This window comes from Muntiacus reevesi, chromosome 15, assembly GCF_963930625.1.
Source record: "Muntiacus reevesi chromosome 15, mMunRee1.1, whole genome shotgun sequence".
NCBI classification, from domain to species: Eukaryota; Metazoa; Chordata; class Mammalia; order Artiodactyla; family Cervidae; genus Muntiacus; species Muntiacus reevesi.
The window spans coordinates 45,196,090-45,215,461 of record NC_089263.1 but is presented as its reverse complement, the minus strand read 5'-3'; the positions used below and the strand labels follow the sequence as shown (position 1 = coordinate 45,215,461).

At 35.3% G+C, this 19,372-nt stretch overlaps 1 protein-coding gene across 1 annotated transcript in view; it reads right to left on the bottom strand.

Moving 5' to 3' along the window:
* The window catches only part of TTC6 (tetratricopeptide repeat domain 6), a 183,574-nt gene that overhangs the window by 77,492 nt on the left and 86,710 nt on the right, over positions 1-19,372 (bottom strand). The window contains exons 7-8 of the mRNA XM_065906884.1: positions 8,287-8,391; positions 1,934-2,026 (exon numbers count right to left, since the gene is read on the bottom strand). Coding sequence (XP_065762956.1) covers positions 1,934-2,026; positions 8,287-8,391 — 198 coding nt within the window. The remainder of the gene's footprint in view (positions 1-1,933; positions 2,027-8,286; positions 8,392-19,372) is intronic.

Below are 19,372 nucleotides of genomic sequence, written 5' to 3'. Positions count from 1 at the left end.
AATATTCAGGACTGATTTCCTTTCAGAGGGACTGGCTGGATCTCCTTTCTGTCTAAGGGACTCTCAAGAGTCTTCTCCAATACCACAGATCAAAAGCATCAGTTCTTTGGCACTCAGCTTTCTTTATAGTCCAAATCTAACATGCATACATGACTACTGGAAAAACCATAGCTCTGACTAGATGGATCTTTGTTGGCAAAGTAATCTCTCTGCTTTTTAATACGCTGTCTAGATTAGTCATAACTTTTCTTCCAAGGAGCAAGCATCTTTTAATTTCATGGCTGCATTCACACAAATACTACTTACCATGAGAACTATTACACTCAAAGAGTTGGGAAGTACTACCACATCAGATAGGGTGGAAAGTACAAAAAGCTGACATGTTTCAGGTATGATGGTGGAAAAAGACATAGAGAGGTAACTATAACTCACAACAGCTGTAACAATGACTGTAAGGATAGCATGAATCAGGTGTAAAGAGAGCACAGGAGAGGCGGAGGTCAGTTCAGAATGAGAAGGAACCTGGACTAACCAGCTAGAAGAGGTACCGTTAGGGCCAGACTGTGAAAGGTAGTGACATTTTCACTGTGTGACTCAGAATGGGTTGAGAACATGCCAGGCCAACGGAATAGCCTAAAAAGCACAGAGAAGTGTCTAAGCGCTGGGATGTTAGTCCCCAAGGACTCTGGTGCAAGCAGAGAACAGAGTACATGGACGTTACATGGAAGCAGAGGCACAAGGGGTGCTAAGACAGAAAACATAGCCGAGGCCACATTACGAGGCTTAGATAAGCACTCTGACTTTGATAGGTGATGCTATTTGGTTTGTTGAGATTGAGTGGTGTAATTATACCTGTGTTTTAAAAATATTGCAAGAGGCAACAGGGAGGTTAGATTAGAAACAGCTATTAAAAACAGGAATACCTGACAGCTTAGGTACCAGTAATGCTACTACAATAGTCCATGCATTCCAAACTAGAAAGTGTTATTTATTGGTTCAATTAATTTTTATGTGATGGTCACTGTTCTAGGTGCTGTTGATAAAAAACAAGAACAATATGACATCCATATCATTCAGACTGATGAGAAATAAAATGCTCAAACATACAAATATTTAATAAGAAATAGTTATCTATATTAAAATAGCAAAAGTGACCTACATTAAATAGAAACATTACCCCCCAAAAATATATCACCTGACTGTATGGGGAATACAGAAAGAGGCATACAACCATATTAAACCTAGTGTAATTGGCTAGAATAGGGATCAGATTTATCCCAGGTTATTAAGACTCTCTACTCTGTGGCACTCAGCATCCTAAGATATCATCAAGGGGAGTAGAGGGCTGGAGGCCTAAAGGAAAGAAAAATAAAACCATTTCCTCTTAGTCCCTCATAAGGTTCAGGATATTTACTAAGCCAGTGATATAAATTTCATACCTGTCTTCTTCCCTCAATCACTATCTCTTTTCTCTCCAACTATGCTTATTATTTATTTTACTTAGATACACTTTAGTGACTATAAAATCATGGGCACAAGTCCAGTCACCACTTAGAGAATTCAGTGTTTCATAGCCATAAACAATCTCCTCCCCTCATTTGGTAAAAAGATTCATAAACATGTTCCTTTGGTCACTTAAGACCTGGGCAAGCAGTGACGAATGATGGAAAAACCAGACATTTTAGGAATTTCAGTAAAACTCACAGCAGATATCCTACTACTGATTAGTAAATAACATATTCTGAGTGTCATAAAGACAGCATATTGGAAAAAGAGGAAATATGTCCTTCACAAACATTCTGGTGAATGCACTGAGGCATTTCCCAGAATGAGAAAGCGTCAAGAAATTACTTCTGAAATCACTAGAAATAATATCTAAACTGCAGGAAAACAAGGACCCCAACCCATAATTCAGACTAAAAATTATACTTACCCTGGAACTTTTCTTATGCTGATTTAAAGTAATGATACTTTCCTTGCTTTCAGATGCAAATTTCTCAATTAAAATTCTACTTGTTTGTGCACTCTGTGATAAAAGATAACAGTTTTAAACTATATAGTAGAATACTTTTAATTCCGAGCCTATGATTACTGTTGCTACATACTAAAATGTTATTACCAAAATAGCAATGCACAGGAAAGTATAATTCTAGAAAAAAAAAAACACCATAGATCAAAGTCCAGCTGCAGCCTTAGTATTTGGCTAAAACCCACAATATGGCTTTGGTGTTGGACCTTAGCCAAACTGATACTTCTACATTATTTCTGACATTCTTGGACTCAGGACAATCAATGATCCTGTGACCTCATAGAGTGTTGTTTAATCTCTTCAGCATATCAACCTCAGAATTATGAACAAAACATGCCATTTAGAGTTATTATCAATATGTGACTCTTCACTGACAAATACAAGCAAACATTCTGAATATTAACTGGAATGAAAATTTCCTTAAATGCTTTATAGTTTGAATTGTATCAGTCAGTTAGATGATATATATATATATTTACAGCTGCAATGTAAACTGCTGCAATAGTTATGATTATTATTAAATGTGCTACTTCTCTATCTTGTAACCAGTGATTTGGATAAATAGAAACAACTCGAAGATCTAAGTTCCATAGGACTCATGGTGAAGTAAATCATGCTGCTGCTTTGTTTGATGAAATTTTTATATCTCAACTAGCATTTTAAAAATTTTAAATATTTATTCAGTAGAAAATGAACTTTTAAAAGTATGATGTAATTATTACTGAGAATGAAACAGATATGGAGAAGGCAATGACTATTTTAGTTATCATCAGTATTGAGTTTTTGGTCATCCTCTCTGCCCTATTTTTAGAAAACAGTTATAGCACAATGCAATGTAAGAGAATTACTGGACATTGCAGAAAGATACCTGGTCACTTTCATCATTATTCTTCAAAGATAAATTATCTGACGCACAAGTATTTTGGAATTATTTTGCCATATGCTTACACAAAATATTCAAATATGGTGGAACAGCAGCTATTACATTTTAAAAGAACACTTTTAACAATAACAAAGACAAAAACCCTAACAATTTATTTTATATCAAAACAGCAGAACTAACAATCAATGGCTGCTTTGTAAAAAGACAATGTGGTTCATATGTTGGAACCTGTCAGTATATTGCTCATACTAGCATGCTTTGAGAGGGCAATTACAGTAGTGTTTACATACATATGATGTAAAAATTCTGCTCTATTATAGGAATATTGCTAAAATTAGTATGGTGCAATAAAAGCTCGGATGCAGATGGAAATGCAAACAGTTTTGCTACCTTAAAAGTCAATTATGACTTCCACTTTTAGTTATGGCAGGCTAGGTAATTCTAGGAGATCAAACCAGTCAATTCTAAAGGAAATCATCCCTGAATATTCATTGGAAGGACTGATGCTGAAGCTCCAATACTTTGGCTGTCTGATGTGAAAAGCTGACTCATTGGAAAAGACCCTGATGCTGGGAAAGATTGAGGGCAGGAGGAGAAGGGGACGCAGAGGATGAGATGGTTGGATGGCATCACTGACTCAATGGACATGACTTTCAGCAAACTCTGGGAGACAGTGAAGGACAGGGAAGCCTGACACACTACAGTCCATTGAGTCGCAAAGACTTGAACACAATTTAGTGACTGAACAATGAACAGCAATAAGCAATTCTTCTGAGAACTAGAAAGCATGTATTATGACAAAGATAATCTTCAAAGCATCAGAGCTAATAATATGATGAAGAGATACTGGGCAAAAAAATATAGGAAAATCAAAAAACCTGAAAAGGTAAACCCAGTATTCAAAGATGCAAGTCTGAGCTTCATATTTGCAACTTTAAGGGGCAAGGATGACAGACAGGCAAGCCCAGAGTCTCTCTGAAGTATGGAAACTGATTTTATATATATATATATAATATACAGGTATCCAAGGCTACAAGGATATTACAGGGTTATACCCTAAGATTAGGAATGAATGGATGTAAATCAACATTTGTGTAGACCTGTAGCATAGGCTCTGTATACAGGTGTTCAAAGAAACTCAAGCCTCAACCTCAATTTTAGGTTGAATGATACAGATCTCAGGTTCTGACAAAAAGTTTTCTCTAGAGGAAGAACAGCCATTCTAGGTCTCAAATATTTACTAAAAATAATGTTCTAAATACAATGATAAACATTTAAAGACAAGTACACAAAGATACAAAATACCAGAATGTAATAGAGAAAACAGATAAATTCTAAAAAGAATATAAAACCAAATTGAAACATGCAGAAAACAAGTTAAACAGTATTATTAGACACAACTGAAGAATTTATGAACCTGAACTATAAGACAGATCAGAAGAAATTGTACAGGATCCAGTATCAAACATGTTATTAAAGGCCCAGAAAACAAAGGACAGAATAGACAGAGGCAAAATGTGAAGAAACAGTAACTAAAAAATTTCCATAGCTGATGAAAGATATCAAACCACAGATTCAAAGATCCCAATCATTCCAAACTATAATAAATAAGAAGAAATCTACAACTAGACATACCATACTGAAATTGCATGGAAGAAAAAAGAACAGCTTAAAAGTAAAAGGGGGGAGGCAGAGAATTTACTATCAAAGGGTTCTTTGATTTGTTATCAAAGAACCTTCAGAAGGTTCATATTTAAGAATCAATTCTCAACTTCAATAGTGGACACCAGAAAACTATGAGACATCATTTGTTGCTAAAAATAAGTATCTGCAATAATATTATCACAAAGTAAAATATCCCTCAAGCATGAAGTAATATAAAGGCATTTAAAACAAAGAAAAAACAGAATTTTTACCAACTGTAGACCTCCTATTTCCCTTAAAGCAAATTCTAAAAGATATACTCTAGCAGAAGGCAAAATGATTCCAGACAGAAAGGTCTGAGATGCTTGAGAAGTAGAAAGGAAAAAAGAGAGAGATAAATTCATGGGTAAAATCTAAGGATTATTGCATAAAATTGATAAGAACGTCTTCTGAATTTTAAAAGATAAGGATCTAAAAATGTATCAAAGTAAGAGCACATTAAATTAAGAAAGAGTAAATGGAATAACAAGTTTTCAAATAATTGCAGTTTCCTGGAAGAGTATAAAGGTATTACTGATTAATATTAGATATTGATAAGTTAAACATGTATGTTCTAGGGAGATCACCATAGGAATAAGAAACAATATACATAACTTCCAAAACAAGGATGATAAAATACAATTTATCCAAATAGTTAAAAATAAAATCAGAATATATTATACTCAGACTACTGAAATTTTTTTAAAAGGAATAACAAAAAAAGACAAATTTAAGAAAAGAAATAAAAAGAATATAAAACAAACAAAAGGCAATATCTAGCTTATGAATTTGCAGACAAAGAAGGGGACTGCAACATTTTGGCAAATGTGCTATGTAATTAGTACTAAATCTATCATTGTACAATTAAGTTTCATTTTGATCTCTGGGCTACTGCTAACTATTAAGACTTTGTAAATTCTTCATTTTATAATGGAAGTATCTGTTTTTTAGAACAATTGAGTAAATTTCTTAGTTTGTCCAAATTAAAAAAAAAGGCAGCATCTATAAAAAACAAAAATCAAATGGCAGGATAAAACAAAAAACACCAATAATCATAATATATGTAAATAGGTAAAATTTGCTTTTTAAAAATGAGGCACACAGATCTTTGTATCTAAATGAATTTCCCATTCAAGGGAAACAACAGTCTTTGAACAAAGGTCTGATTCCAGTTCTAGTGAATGGAAAGTGTCCTGGGCCCTCTTTCTGTAACAGAAAGTCCTGTTGGACCTTCGTTCTTCTGGTCACTGGTTTGAACAATCACCAAGAGCAATTTATTTTTGAACTAGTTTTGTAATGTGTTACTCCATTTTCAACAGTTCTAACCAAACTTCTTAAAATTGCTGCAATTTTTATTTCTGTTCAGATAATTTTGCCTATTCTCAATTCCTTATATCCACACTTTTATACACATAAAGACAGAAAAATGTGTGTCCATGCTTATAAACACAGAGTTTAGATAACACTATACTAATATCACAGATCCCTCTATTCTGTCAGTTCAGTTAGAAGCAGATGCTATTAATGGAGGATAAAGAGAGAAGGAGCAGTAGGCAGCGTTTGCCTTCAGATCATGATCCAGCAGCTGTGGAAGGGGAAGAGAGATTTTTATTCTTAAATTGAAGGGTAGATTTACAATGTTGTGTTAGTTTCAGATGTATATAGCACAGTGATTCACATACTGTTGTTTAATCACTAAGTCATGTCTGACCCCATGGACTATAGCCCACCGGGCTCCTCAGTTCATGGGATTTTCCAGGCGAGGATAATGGAGTGGGTTGCCATTTCTTTCTCCAGGGACTCTTCCCTAGCCAGGGATTGAACACATGTCTCCTGCACTGTCAGGCAGATTCTTTCTTTACCATTGAGTCACCAGAGAAGCCCATAATCATACATCAAAAACCTTGCTAAAAAAAATCAAATGGATGGTTTTACACTAGTGTAAGTAGAGTAATTTGATGAGTAGAAAATAAAGCATCTGTACTTGAAAATAAATGGGGAAAGATCCCTGAAAAAAAAAAAATACTAAATTCACTTCTAGAAAATTTATTCTCGGGGAAAAAAAATTCCCCAAGTATCATTAGAAATGGTAAAGAAAATAATGGAAATTTAGAAATGGAGATTAAAACTAAAGAGAGACTATATATAAACTCTACATATAAACTTATAAAGTTCAACTGAATAGATGGCTTTTTGTAAGAATATATGTTACCAATTGACTTGAGAACAAATATTAAGCAAGAGTAACCCAAGAATTAGAAAATAAAAGGCTTTAATTGTCAAAAATTACCTTCCCAAATAGCTCAAATGTTCCTAGACAGTGAATTCTTCCACACTTTCAAGATTATTCCTATGTTCTTTTAATTCCAGAGTATTAAAAAAATGAAATGCTAACCAATTAACTTTATAAAGCAAGAATAACCATAAGAGTCCATGATAACAAAAAATATCCTACATATATATTTCACTCATTAGCATATGTTTTTAAAAAACAATTAAAATATTGCCTAACAGAATTCAATATAATATTTAAGAATAATACATCATAATTAAGTAATGCAAGGAATATAAAGATGTTTCAATATCAGCACTGATGTTGATGACCCCATTTCAAGCAAAGGCATAAATGGACAGAATTTCTTTAATTTTATGTCTGACTTATGCTATTACCCTGGTTGTTCTTTCCCTATGATTAATTTTTTTGTCTTATTCTTTTCTCATATATGTGTTATCAGTAATCTATCTAGGATCCTATGCAAATAAAATGATTCTAAATACCATTAAAACTTTATGTACAATGATGTTCATCACAGAATTATTTTAAGAGGAAAATATAAGTAGGAAGAAGAAAAGGGGGAAAGGAGAAAAAAAAGAAGAGGAGGAAGAAGAAAACTTTTAACAATGAAAGAAAGTGGACTAAACAGTGGACAGTAATTGTCTTGAGGGAGAAAAATAATAGACTCTTCTGGTTTTCCTCTCTTGACTTTTATACTTTGAGACTCCATGGACTGTAGCCCACCAGGCTCCTCTGTCCATGGAATTCTCAAGGCAAGAATACTGGAGTGGGTTGCCATTTGCTTCTTCAGGGGATCTTCCCAACCCAGGGACTGAACCTGGGTATCCTGCATTGCAGGCAGATTCTTTACCATCTGAGCCACGAGGGAAGTCCTTTAAAATAAGCAGTGTAACATAAAATGTTAAACACCTTTAGGGAAGAAGAAAATAGACTAATAATTGTATTAGGTAGTTTTAAACTTTTTTAAACAATAACTAAAACTTCACTTTTAAAAGCAAATGAGCATATCATAAAGATCTTCTAAACAGCCCAAGATGCTTTATACCTGCTCAGTCAAATAATTCTTTCAGAAAGAAAAGAGAATACTCTTCTTGACTAGCTAAAGTAACATGGATAAGTCCAACCATTTTCTTAGAAATATACCTATAAGTGTACATGTATAAGTGTACACATAGTTATAAGCTAATAAGTATATGTGTATATATGTACACACATACAATATATATATAATAATTATTTACTATATGCTTACTTTCTATAGTGCCATCCAATCATTCAGTTATTGCAGTCTTTACTGACAATTTACATAATAACTTCCAGTAAAATTTAATATCATAATTAATTATACAGTTTAATTAGTAAACAACAATAGAGAAAAGTCATTCTGCATTTTACCTCATATTTTGGATATACAGTTTCCTTCATGACAGATACTGGAACAGAGAATTTGGGTGAAGTTAGATTCCAAAACAACTTTGTAACTCCTGGATAAGCAGACACCTTTGAAAATAACATAAAAAGCTGTTAGAAGCTAATAAATAGCCCCAAGGATAAACACTCAAGCTCCTATCAAAATTAGTTCTAGTTCCTAAGAAAATGAAGTGATTGGTTCCACAGTCTCTGAAAATCTGGGAAAGACAATTGATCATACCTATAAGATTAGCAAAAATAAAAAGTCAGCAGTTTCAAGTGATGCCGAGGATGTGGGAAACTAGTAAAATCACAGTAGAGGCAAACTGGTCATTTCTAAAATAATAGCAAATGTAGAATAGAAAATGTACATGCCACACAATCCAACAATTTCACTTCTAGCTCTACAGTCTAAGGAAATTCTTTCACATATGCATGAGGAGATATATCCAAGGATGTTAATACAGCACATGAAATAGCAAAAACATAGCCCAATCTAAATGTCAATTAATAAACAGATGAATAAAATGTAGTATAGTCATTTAACTAAACACTGTAAAGACATTCCAGCACAAACATTATCAACCATAGATGGATCTTAGTAGCATACTATTTAACAGTAAAATAAGCATGATTTAGAAAGATACCTACAAAGTCACATCATTTATATAAATGTTCCTAGAACACACAGAACTACGGGATTTATTGTTTAGGGTCACAAGTACACCTAATAAAGTAAAAAATCATGGAGTGGGGAACAAAACACAATTGTAACAGTAACTGTCCTTGGGTAAAAAGGAAGAGAAATGGAATTAAGAAGTACAAGAGGACTTAATCTGTTCTTTAAATGTCTTTTAAAAAAACTGAAACAAGCATGACAAAATGTTAATTACAAACACACATGTAGTCATGTGCTCATTAGTTTGGTTTCTATATTTGTTTAACTTTCTCCAAATAAAAGTTGAAATTTTTAAAAAATTATTTGGGAGGTCAAGAGGAATCCCACAATGAAATGTGGAATATAACAAAACAAGCTAATTCTATTATAAATATATGAAACAATCTCAATGAAAGGGGAAAGAAAAAAATTGCTGACCTTAGTAACTTTGGAAATGAGTAAAGTATATAACACTAAGGGCAAAATAAACTGTACATAGTGCTACACTTTAGTTGATAAGGTTATTTTCCATAAGAATATGGGTAAATAATTCTGATATTTCTATACTGGAATTGAATAATCAGGTAAATGGATGGAGTGTGGGGGCAACCAGGTTTGTCACTAACTATTGGGAGTTTAAAGATCAGCAGGGGAGGAGGTTAGAATGACCTATGTGGGCGTGAATTAGAGGTGGAGACATCAGTATAAACTCATGAATAGCTTAAGTTAGACAAAGATGGTTACATATAGAAATATCATTATGTGCATTTATTATATTTATTATGCACATTAAAATATGTGTATTTATGGGAAGGAGTTAGAATACAGACATGTATTTGTGTGAGCTGAGAAGGCCTAGAAGCAACAAAGACCTGGTGGTAATAAGCACATCCAAAGGCCAGATTTTCGTTTCTAATTACATTCTCCAATTAAGGGAACTGAGGCTTCCTGTGGAAATGGCTGATTCTGTGGACTGGCACAGGAAATAAGCAAGATGAGCCTGGAACATCTGTACTGCCAGTAATTAAATGTTAAAAAAAATTCCACAGTGATAGGGTCTGTCAAAGGGACATAGGAGACAACTGAAAGAGCTCTCAGTGACCAAAGCTCAAAGAGTCTTAGCAAAATAATAATAAATAGTATTAAACTCGGGCTTCCCAGGTGGCTCAGCAGTAAAGAATTTGCCTGCAAAGGAGGAGACTTAGGAGACACCGGTTCAGTCCTTGAGTGGAGATCTCCTGCAGAATGGCATGGTAACCCACTCCAGCATTCTTGCCTGCTGAACCCCATGAACAGAGGAGCCTGATGGGCTAAGATCCATAGGGTCACAAAGGGTCAGACACGACAGAAGCGACTGAGCACAACTCCAAGTACAAATACCTATGAGTCTTACTGATAGAAGCAAGTGATTGAATAAATAAATGGGAAGAAGAGGAATCCTGTCCGGGTGAAACCAAATTAGTTTTTATAGATAATCTGCCCTCAAGGAGACGGAGCATAGCTCTTCATTTCTTAAGTGTGGGCTATATATATAGCAACTTCTTTCCAGACTACAGTGTGGAAAGGGAGCAAAAAAGAAAAACGTCACAGTGAAGAAATCTGGCAGACACTGCCTCGGCCGGACAATTAAGGTCAGCATCAACAACGGTAAGTCACACTGGTAATATGTACTCTGGATATGATATGATGAAAATGGCACCTTACCTCAGTGGTCTTCCTCCCAAAATCACATAACACACAATCAAATCAAAATAACATCATGTGAGACTTTGCTAGTGGTCCAGTGGTTAAGAATCACCTTGCAATACAGGGGATGCTGGCTGAGGAACTAGGATCCCACATGCCACAGAGCAACTAAGTCCGTACGCTATCACTAAGGCCAGAGGCGGCCAAATAAAATAAAAGATATTTGGGGAATAGTCTACAAAATACCTGACAGTACTCCCCCAAACTATCACAGCTGAGAGAAGCCTAAGGAGACATAGCAACTACATGTAACGTGGTATTCACTTCTATCCTGGAATAGAAAAAGGACATTACCTTAAACTAAGGAAATCCAAATGAAGCACGGATCTTAATTAATCATAAAGTATAAATATTGGTTCATTGGTTTTAACAAATGTATCATACTGCTGTCAGATGTACTGGTAGTTTTCTAGGGCTACTGTAGCAAATTACCATTGGACGGCTTAAAACAACAGAAATTAATTCTCTGAGTTCTGGAAACAAAGTCCAAAATCAAAATGTTGAGAGGGCCATGCTCCCTCTAAATGCCATAGAGAATTCTGTCTTGCCGCTTCCTAGCTTCTAGTGGTTGCCAGCCACCCCTGGCATTCCTTGGCTTGCAGTGGCATTGCTCCAGTTTGCTTCTATCAGCTCATGGCATTCTTCCCTGTGTGTCTATGTGTTCACAGGGTTTTCTCCTCTTAAAAGGACAGTCATATTGAATTTAGATATGTAGAGCTTACCCTAAATCCAAGATGATTTCATTCCAAGATTCTTAATTACATCTGCAAAGACTCTATTTCCAAAAAAGGTCACATTCACAGGTATTGTGGGTTAGGATCTGGATATATCTTCTTCGTGTGGAGAGGGAAATGGCAACCCACTCCAGGATTCTTGCCTGGAGAATTCCATGGACAGAGAAGCCTGGTAGGCTACAGTCTATGGTGTTGCAGAGAGTCAGACACAGCTGAGCGACTGAGCACATATCTTTTGGGGGCCACTATTTACCCATCATTATTGTATTAATATAATAATAGGGGAAATAGACTATGGGAAATCTCCATATTGTCTTTGTAATTTTTCTGGAAGTCTAAAACTATTCTAAAAAATAGAGTCTACTACAATAAAATAATAATAATAAAACAAACAATAAAAGAAAAAAAATTTTAAATAGTTGGAAATGAAAAAATTAATCAGGCATTCATGACAATTTGAAGAATTGTGAGTTTTTAAAAGTATAGCTGCTTGAGTCCATGGTATTCCTGGTAATTATGTTTTCCTTAACTTTCACTAACTCTGAGTAATACTTAATTGGACCAAACATTTTCCCCAACAAGAATTGTGGCTTCCCTGGTAGCTCAGGTGGTAAAGAATTTGCCTGCAATACAGGAGACCACAGTTCAATCCCTGGGTCAGGAAAATCCTCTGGAGAAGGGAATGGTTACCCACTCCAGTACTCTTGCCTGGAGAATCCCATGGACAGAGGAGACTGGCAGGCTGCAGTCAGTCCGTGGAGTCACAAAGAATTGGACACAACTGAGCGACTAAGCATGCACACACCCATGAAATCTTAACAGAATTCCCTGGTGGCTCAGCAGTGAAGACCCTGCCTGCAATGCAGGAGACCACAGTTCAATCCCTGGGTTAGGAAAATCCTCTGGAGAAGGGAATGGCAACCCACTCTAGTACTCTTGCCTAGAGAACCCCGTGGACAGAGGAGCTTGCTAGGCTGCAGTCAGACACGTCTGAAGCGATAAGGAGCAGCAGCGTGAAACCTTACCAGTCGCCATCTCCTGAGCATGGCTGTTACACAGACTTTGAGAGTAATAGCCAAAGACCCAAACACAGTAAATAAAGATTCACAATTATAAGCTGATGCTGAGTCTTCACCACTTTTATTTCTCAACTAGATCACACTTCTTCTCTACCAACAGAGTATTTATTTAGAGAAAGGTAGATTGTTTCAGATGCTAGGTTCATTTGTCTACCATAGAAATTCAAAATTGTTTCCATCTCACTCATCCTCTGGTGGACACACTGCATCCCTTTATGCTGTATAGACCTAGAGCCAGGAATTCCTTGATAAAAGATGAAAAAACTCTTCCAAAATCAGTTGAAAATTCTTCTTCCAAAGATCACCTAGAAGTTAAGATTTCAGATATTCAAATGATATATCACATACAATGTGGTAAACCTTTCCTTGTAGTAGATAGACTTTCAGCAGCTAGAGCATCTAGAATAAAATTATTCCCCTAAAAGAAAGTAACATACAAGCCTCTAAATGAGAAGAAAGAAAAATCTATCACTAAACAGCACTATTTTGCTCTCAAGGAAAAGCATCCATGCATTCAGGAGAGATTTGTCAAATTAAACTAGCAAAGAAACACTCATCATGGAATACTGGTTTCCCCAACAATCCTCAGAACTTTCTAAGAGGAAATCAGGACAACAGAAGCAGCCAGATTGGTGGCTGTTAGAACCTGACTGCACAGCAAACTGAATTACTAGCTATAATTTAGTAATTATAGACCAGGGCTTCCCTGGTAGCTCAGACGGTAAATAATCTGCCTACAGTTTAGAAGACCCAGGTTCAGTCCCTGGGTTGGGAAGATCCCCTGGAGACAGGAATGGCAACCCATTCCAATATGATAGCCTGGAGAATTCCATGGACAGACGAGCCCGGTGGACTACAACCATGGGGTCACAAAGAGTCAGACACAACTGAGTGACTAACATACATACACACACACAACTATAAAGCAAGCTAGGTTAATTAGTTTAACAGCACCTACACAGCCTCTAAGGTTACTATGTATATTACAACCCAATGCAATAACCACATTCATACTAAAGACCCAATGGTTTCAGATTTCAAATGCAACAAACATTTTTAGCTGTACAAATGATCATTTAATACATATTCCTTTTAACTAAGTTAAATTTTTAGCACTGATCCAACAACCATAATTTTTATTAATTTTTTAAGCTAATTACAAATTCACATGCAGTTTTAAGAAATAATACAGAGACTATCTTTTACCCAGTTTACCTCAAAGGTAAACTTGCAAAACTGTGGTACAGAATCACAAACAAAATATTGACATTGATATAGTTAAGATATAGAACATTTTCATCACCATAAGTGATCCCATGTTGTCTTTTATAGACACACTCTACTCATTCCCACCCCCCAAACCTGAAACCCTGGAAAACCCTAATCTCTTCTGCATTTCTGTAATTTTGTAATTTCATGAATGTAATATAAGAATATCATCCCGTGTGTAATGTTTTGGAATTGGTTTTTTCCAGCATAATTCTCTGAAGATTTATCCTTATAGTTTATGTATTCATTCTGCAACATGCTTAATAGTATTGATAGTTGCATGTTTATTTTGATTTTTTCACTGTCAAACTATTTCAGAGGTCTGAGAAGGGAGTTTTGTAGACCTTTACTTGCCTTAACATGATAGAGCTATTCAAATTATCTATTAATATTTCATATTGAGTGAGTTGTGGTAGTTTGTGTTTTTTTGAGGAACTGGTCTATTTTGTCTAAGTTGTCAAATTTATGTGTGTAGGGTTGTTTATACTGTTGGTAGAGTTCTTGAGGCAAGAATACTGGAACTGCTTATATAAATTGCTTATATTAACAACTAGAATTGCTTATAGTGTCGCCTTACTAGTCTTTTGACGTCTGTAGGGTCCATAGTGATATCTATTTCATTTTTAATTTTAGTAATTTGTGTCTTTTCTGTTTCATGTCAGTTTTGTAGAGATCAATTTTTTGTAAAACTATTTTGTCTCAGTGATTTTTCTCTATTGTTTTCATCTTCAGTGATTTCTGCTCTTCCTTATTCTTTCCCACTGCTTGCTTTGGGTTTATTTCGCTCTTCTTTTTCTAGGTTCTTGCAGTGGGAACTTAAATTATGGATTGGAGACGTCTCTTTTTTAATCATAAGCATTTAGTGTTATAATTTTCAAATATCTCTGTTCCATAAATTATGGTATGTTGTATTTTCATTTTAATTCAGTTTAATTGGTTTTCAAAGTACTTTTTAAAGTCCCTTGAGATGTCCTCTTTAACCCATGAATTGATTATACCTCTATTGTTTAGACTCCAACAGTTTGGAGATTTTTCTGTTATCTATGTTATTGATATCTAGTTTGATTTCATTATGGATTTATCTTGGTATATCTTCTGCAGGAACTCAAAAAGAATAAGTATTCTGCTCTGATTTGGTGTAGTGTTCTGTACATTTCAATTAGATCCTGTTAGTTGATAAGAGTCATTGACTTTTCTGTATCCCTGCTGATTTTCTAGTGTTCCACCAACTATTTAGAGAGGGGCATTGAAGTTTCCAATTGTAATTGAGGAATTGCCTATTTCTCCTTTCAGTTCACCAGCTTTTACTTCACATATTTTACAATTCTGCTTTTTTTTTTTTTCCTGACTGAAGAAATGACCTTTTGTTTGTTTGTTTGTTTGTTGTTGTTTTTTTATTAGTTGGAGGCTAATTACTTCACAACATTTCAGTGGGTTTTGTCATACATTGATATGAATCAGCCATAGAGTTACACGTATTCCCCATCCCGATCCCCCCTCCCACCTCCCTCTCCACCCGACTCCTCTGGGTCCTCCCAGTGCACCAGGCCCGAGCACTTGTCTCATGCATCCCACCTGGGCTGGTGATCTGTTTCACCATAGATAATATACATGCTGTTCTTTCAAAACATCCCACCCTCACCTTCTCCCACAGAGTTCAAAAGTCTGTTCTGTACTTCTGCGTCTCTTTTTTTTTTTTTGCATATAGGGTTATCGTTACCATCTTTCTAAATTCCATATATATGGGTTAGTATGCTGTAATGTTCTTTATCTTTCTGGCTTACTTCACTCTGTATAATGGGCTCCAGTTTCATCCATCTCATTAGAACAGGTTCAAATGAATTCTTTTTAACGGCTGAGTAATATTTCATGGTGTATATGTACCACAGCTTCCTTATCCATTCATCTGCTGATGGGCATCGAGGTTGCTTCCATGTCCTGGCTATTATAAACAGTGCTGCGATGAACATTGGGGTGCACGTGTCTCTTTCAGATCTGGTTTCCTCGGTGTGTATGCCCAGTAGTGGTATTGCTGGGTCATATGGCAGTTCTATTTCCAGTTTTTTAAGAAATCTCCACACTGTTTTCCATAGTGGCTATACTAGTTTGCATTCCCACCAACAGTGTAAGAAGGTTCCCTTTTCTCCACACCCTCTCCAGCATTTATTGCTTGTAGACTTTTGGATAGCAGCCATCCTGACTGGCGTGTAATGGTACCTCATTGTGGTTTTGATTTGCATTTCTCTAATAATGAATGATGTTGAGCATCTTTTCATGTGTTTGTTAGACATCTGTATGTCTTCTTTGGAGAAATGTCTGTTTAGTTCTTTGGCCCATTTTTTGATTGGGTCATTTATTTTTCTGGAATTGAGCTTCAGGAGTTGCTTGTATATTTTTGAGATTAATCCTTTGTCTGTTTCTTCATTTGCTATTATTTTCTCCCAATCTGAGGGCTGTCTTTTCACCTTACTTATAGTTTCCTTTGTAGTGCAAAAGCTTTTAAGTTTCATTAGGTCCCATTTGTTTAGTTTTGCTTTTATTTCCAATATTCTGGGAGGTGGATCATAGAGGATCTTGAAAGAATCAATCCAAGAAGAAGATATAACAATTATAAATATATATGCACCCAACATAGGAGCACCGCAATATGTACAGCAAACGCTAATGAATATGAAAGAGGAAATTAATAGTAACACAATAATAGTCGGAGACTTTAATACCCCACTCACAACCATGGATATATCAACTAAACAGAAAATTAACAAGGTAACACAAACCTTAAATGACACAATGGACCAGCTAGACCTAATTGATATCTATAGGACATTTCACCCCAAAACAATCAACTTCACCTTTTTCTCAAGTGCACACAGAACCTTCTCCAGAATAGATCACATCCTGGGCCATAAATCTGGTCTTGGAAAATTCAAAAAAATTGAAATCATTCCAGTCATCTTTTCTGACCACAGTGCAGTAAGATTAGATCTCAATTACAGGAAAAAAATTGTTAAAAATTCCAACATATGGAGGCTAAATAACACGCTTCTGAATAACCAACAAATCATAGAAGAAATCAAAAAAGAAATCAAAATATGTATAGAAATGAATGAAAATGAAAACACAACAACCCAAAACCTATGGGACACTGTAAAAGCAGTGCTAAGGGGAAGGTTCATAGCATTACAGGCTTACCTCAAGAAACAAGAAAAAAACCAAATAAATAACCTAACTCTACACCTAAAGCAATTAGAGAAGGAAGAAATGAAGAACCCCAGGGTTAGCAGAAGGAAAGAAATCTTAAAAATTAGGGCAGAAATAAATGCAAAAGAAACTAAAGAGACCATAGCAAAAATCAACAAAGCTAAAAGCTGGTTTTTTGAAAAAATAAACAAAATTGACAAACCATCAGCAAGACTCATTAAGAAACAAAGAGAGAAGAACCAAATTAACAAAATAAGAAATGAAAATGGAGAGATCACAACAGACAACACTGAAATACAAAGGATCATAAGAGACTACTACCAGCAGCTCTATGCCAATAAAATGGACAACTTGGATGAAATGGACAAATTCTTAGAAAAGTATAACTTTCCAAAACTAAACCAGGAAGAAATAGAAGATCTTAACAGACCCATCACAAGCAAGGAAATCGAAACTGTAATCAAAAATCTTCCAGCAAACAAAAGCCCAGGACCAGATGGCTTCACAGCTGAATTCTACCAAAAATTTAGAGAAGAGCTAACACCGATCTTACTCAAACTCTTCCAGAAAATTGCAGATAAAGGTAAACTTCCAAACTCATTCTATGAGGCCACCATCACCCTAATTCCAAAACCAGACAAAGATGCCACAAAAAAAGAAAACTACAGGCCAATATCACTGATGAACAGAAACGCAAAAATCCTTAACAAAATTCTAGCAAACAGAATCCAACAACATTTTAAAAAAATCATACACCATGACCAAGTGGGCTTTATCCCAGGAATGCAAGGATTCTTTAATATCCGCAAATCAATCAATGTAATACACCACATTAACAAATTGAAAGATAAAAACCATATGATTATCTCAATAGATGCAGAGAAAGCCTTTGACAAAATTAAACACTCATTTATGATTAAAACTCTCCAGAAAGCAGGAATAGAAGGAACATACTTCAACATAATAAAAGCTATATATGACAAACCCACAGCAAGCATCACCCTCAATGGTGAAAAATTGAAAGCATTTCCCCTGAAATCAGGAACAAGACAAGGGTGCCCACTCTCACCACTACTATTCAACATAGTGTTGGAAGTTTTGGCCACAGCAATCAGAGCAAAAAAAGAAGTAAAAGGAATCCAGATAGGAAAAGAAGAAGTGAAACTCTCACTGTTTGCAGATGACATGATCCTCTACATAGAAAACCCTAAAGACTCTTGCAGAAAAATTACTAGAGCTAATCAATGAATATTCTAAAGTTGTAGGATATAAAATTAACACACAGAAATCCCTTGCATTCCTATATACTAACAATGAAAAAACAGAAAGAGAAATTAAGGAAACAATACCATTCACCATTGCAAGAAAAAGAATAAAATACTTAGGAGTATATCTACCTAAAGAAACAAAAGACCTATACATAGAAAATTATAAAACATTGATGAAAGAAATCAAAGAGGACACAAGCAGATGGAGAAACATACCGTGTTCATGGACTGGAAGAATCAATATTGTCAAAATGGCTATTCTACCCAAAGCTATCTATAGATTCAATGCAATCCCTATCAAGCTACCAACGGTATTTTTCACAGAACTAGAACAAATAATTTCACAATTTGTATGGAAATACAAAAAACCTCGAATAGCCAAAGTAATCTTGAGAAAGAAGAATGGAACTGGAGGAATCAACCTGCCTGACTTCAGACTCTACTACAAAGCCACAGTCATCAAGACAGTATGGTACTGGCACAAAGACAGAAATATAGATCAATGGAACAGAATAGAAAGCCCAGAGATAAATCCACGAACCTATGGACACCTTATCTTTGACAAAGGAGGCAAGGATATACAATGGAAAAAAGACAACCTCTTCAACAAGTGGTGCTGGAAAAACTGGTCAACCACTTGTAAAAGAATGAAACTAGAACACTTTCTAACACCATACACAAAAACAAACTCAAAATGGATTAAAGATCTAAATGTAAGACCAGAAACTATAAAACTCCTAGAGGAGAACATAGGCAAAACACTCTCTGACATAAATCACAGCACATGCTTTTTAAGAGTACTATGTCTACCTGGCAGGTTGACATTTTTGTCATAATGTAATCCCCTTCTCTGTCTCTAGCTGTCTTTGCTGGGAGGTCTACTTTATCTGATATTAACATAGTCAAAAAAAAAAAATAGTCACTCCTCTTTGATTAATGTTTGTATGGCTTATCTGTTTTATTCTTTTACTTGCAGCCTCTCTAAATCATTACATATGAAGTCAGTTACTTGCAGATAGTAAATAGTTGGGTCATTTCTTTTAATCCACTCTGAATTCCCTGTCACTTAATTGGTGTACGTAGACCAATAATAATTTAAGTTAGGAATTTCATCTG